General features: G+C 42.1%; 1 protein-coding gene across 1 annotated transcript; it reads left to right on the top strand.

Moving 5' to 3' along the window:
• LOC109716661 lies at nt 1287-2903 on the top strand (the record flags this gene model as incomplete). The annotated part of the gene is made up of 1 exon (XM_020242199.1): nt 1287-2903. A coding segment is annotated over one exon (1101 nt), but the record flags the coding sequence as incomplete, so codon positions are not given.

Below are 3640 nucleotides of genomic sequence, written 5' to 3'. Positions count from 1 at the left end.
TTATTGTTTGAAATAACATAACATATAATAAATAATATTAAATCTTAAAACATATAAATTACATGTAAACTATTTTACGTATAGGTCGAGCCGCTGGTGGATGCGGCAGAAGAGGCAGAGCTGTTGAAGACATGACCACAACAAAAGAAAAAAAAAAAAAAAAAAACACGAGGAACAATTAGATTTAGATTTAACGGGTAACAATACATTTTAACATAATTTTATAGATAAAAAAAATTAGTACTTATATTTATAAATTTACGAATAACCCGCAAGTATGAATAGAGAAGTAGATATTACTAGGTTTAGTGTTGAGCAAGAGTACTCGTGCCAGGCGTCAGGCTCGCTAGTCGTGGTCCTGTGATGCGTAGATTAGAAGAAGATTTTTAATTGGAGAAGAACATCATCCTTCCGTTCTATTCTTGAAAAAAAATAACATTTTAGATTTTCTTTTTCATTTTGTAGTTTATTAAGTAAAAAGTGATCTCATCTTAGCTAGTTGTTGATATTAGAATTGCAATCAGTTTGGATGCAATTTTATTTGATATAGCCGAACTTTCTCATGCAATTTCAACGGTCGTAATTTAATATTGCTAAAGTAAATGCATACAACCAAATATTAATTTTTAAAAAATATTTTATTTTATTATTTTTGATAGTACAACTATTCAATGAGGGATGTCAACGGACCGGATTCGAGGTGAATTTTTAAAAATCTGAATCCGAACTGAATTATCAAATCCGAAATTCGAACCTAATATGAATTCGACGGATTTTAAAAATTCATATCCAAACCCGAGTTCGAACTCAAAAATCTGAATTCAAAATAATTATTTTTTTTTATAATATTTTAAAATATATTATATTAAATTTAAATTTTAAAATACAATCACTCCGGATATAATCAAAATTTATATCCCATTGAATTTTCGTTTTCGATATTAATATAAAAAATTATATGTATTTAGTATTGAATAAATTCACTATCTTCAAATACAGATTCTGAAAAAATTTTAAATGTTGAAAATCATTGACATCCTTCAGTACAGCAAGTGGCGACTCCCACTTCCGACGCACGTTTCTTTGATAACCCACTCACTCACTTGCCACTCTCCCACTCGTCAGTACCGAGCAGCAAAAAATTAAAGAAATAGAATAAAACATAGGAAAAGAAAATCCAAGGGGAAAGTGAAAGAGAGATAATAGAGAGAGAAAGAGAGAGGGATCTCACTTTCCCCAATTCCCCGTGTTCCTCCTCTCCACCAAACCCTAATCGATGATGGACAAATCCCCCGATCGCTACCCCCGCTCCTACCACCACCCCGGGGGCGGCGCTGGGGTCGTGCGCGGCGGCGGCGCTGTTCCTGGTGGTGGTGGCGGCGGGGGCGGCGGCGGCGGTCTTCGTCGTGTTCCGGCCGCGGGAGCCGACGATCGCGGTGGCGGCGATCCGGCTCCCGGGCTACGCGGCGGCGAACGGGACGGCGCGCTTCACCTTCGCGCAGTACGCGGCGGTGCGCAACCCCAACCGCGCCGCCTTCTCCCACTACGACAGCTCCATCCGCCTCGTCTACGCCGGCGGCCGCCGCCAGGCCGGCTTCATGTTCATCCCCGCCGGCCTCATCCCCGCCGGCCGCACCCAGTACATGGCCGCCTCCTTCGCCGTCGACGCCCTCCCCCTCCCCCACGGCTTCGACCTCGCCGCGTCCGAGACCCGCCCCCCCGTCGGCGTCAACATCACGCGGGTGCTCGTCGACGCGCGCGGCTTCAACGTCGCCGCGTCCATGCTCGAGGCGTCCGGGGTCGCCGCCGAGTTCGAGGGCGACGAGGGCGGGGCCGGGATCACGGTCTTCGTGCCCACCGACGACGCCTTCGCCGGGCTCCCCGCCACGTGGCGGCTCCAGTCGCTCCCGGCGCAGGAGAAGGCCGTGGTGCTCCGCTTCCACGTGCTCCACTCCTACTACCCGCTCGGCTCGCTCGAGTCCATCGTCAACCCGGTCCAGCCCACGCTCGCCACCGAGGACACCGGCGCGGGCCGCTTCACCCTCAACATCACCCGCGTCAACGGCTCCGTCGCCATCGACACCGGCATCGTCCAGGCCTCCATCACCAGGACGGTGTTCGACCAGAACCCCGTCGCCGTCTTCGCCGTCTCTAGGGTTTTGCTCCCCAGGGAGATCTTCGGAGGGGGAGGGAACGCGGCGGCCGGGGGGGGAGGGCCGGGGCCGGGGGCGGCGCCGCCGCCGNCGGTCGTCGAGGTGGAGTCGCGGATGCGGGTCAAGGGCCGGGTCGCCGTGCTGCGCTTCTTCACCCACCACGTCGAGACCGAGTCCGCCTGCCGCGTCGGCGTCTCCACCGCCGACGGCTCCGTCGTCGGCTTCCGCTGCTGACTCCAGATTCCAGATCCAGATCCAAATGTTCGAATCTCTCTCGCGTAAGCATAAACCAATCAAGTTTACTAAGCCTAGAAATTTCGATCTGCATTTTGATTTGAAATATCACCCATGACCTAACTAAACTAATACTCGTGCTCTTTAATTATAAATTTGATTTATGATCGAAATGGAGTAGAATAGGTGTGTGATATATGGGAGGGGAAAAAATTACATATGTCATTTCTTTGTTTTCTTTTTTTTTTTTCCCCCCTTTTTTAGGGAGGGGGGTAATTATTATGGTATGGAATTGTGTGGTAGATTTGTTTTAGGTAAAATATGAATTTGATGACTCTCTTAAGTTGGGGGAGGTTAAAGTAGATTTTCGAAACTATATACCTTTTCAATTGATATTTCTTGATTTTGCGTTGGTTTCACCTCCATTTCTATTGTGTAACATGTTATTATTAACTATTGTGCTTGTAAAAACAGTAATGACGTTAATATTTCAACTATAAATGTTATTTGTCCATATTTCCACGCATCTATCTAAGTGTTGAAATTTCTTTTTTTTTTAAAAAAAAGTTTAATATTTTTTAAAAAATAATTGATGAGACTGATGAGAAAACATTGGCTCTTGTATAAATATTTTGTAAGATTTACGTCCGACTTTTTTGAGCGTGCAAACATACTGCTTTATTTCAATAAGCTAGAAAGATGGATGAGTTATTAACATGTGTGTGCATAATAAAAGCGATTTTTAATTTTATGAGAGGATATTGTAAGATTTAGATGTTGCACTATTTAGATGTGTTGTACTTTTTCTTTTAGAAAGTTAAATTTTATTGCATATTTAATAAAGCGTCAAATTTTTTAGAAATGACAACTATTAAGCTATAATTATATATATCTTTTTCGTAAAACGAAAACTTCATTCAAAACAAAATAAAAAGAATAAAGAATAATTAATAAAGATGAAAGAGTGTAATATCCTCTCAAACAGTGCAACATACTTTTTCAAATAGTACAATATTTGTATAAGTAGTGCGACATATGTATTATTAGTACACATTTTGCATGATTTTTATATTAAATTATGTACAATTTATATATTACGCGAAAATAATATAATATTAATATATTATGAATAATATATTATTACGAATAATATATTATATTATTACGAATAATATAACTACTAAATGCGGGTATATTATTCGTAAATATTATATTATTTTCGGGTAATATACTAAACTGTACGTAATTTAGTG

The sequence above is a fragment of the Ananas comosus genome, linkage group 10 (assembly GCF_001540865.1).
Source record: "Ananas comosus cultivar F153 linkage group 10, ASM154086v1, whole genome shotgun sequence".
Lineage (NCBI taxonomy): Eukaryota > Viridiplantae > Streptophyta > Magnoliopsida > Poales > Bromeliaceae > Ananas > Ananas comosus.
Note: the sequence above shows the minus strand (reverse complement) of the source record. Positions and strands in the feature narration are given on the sequence as shown.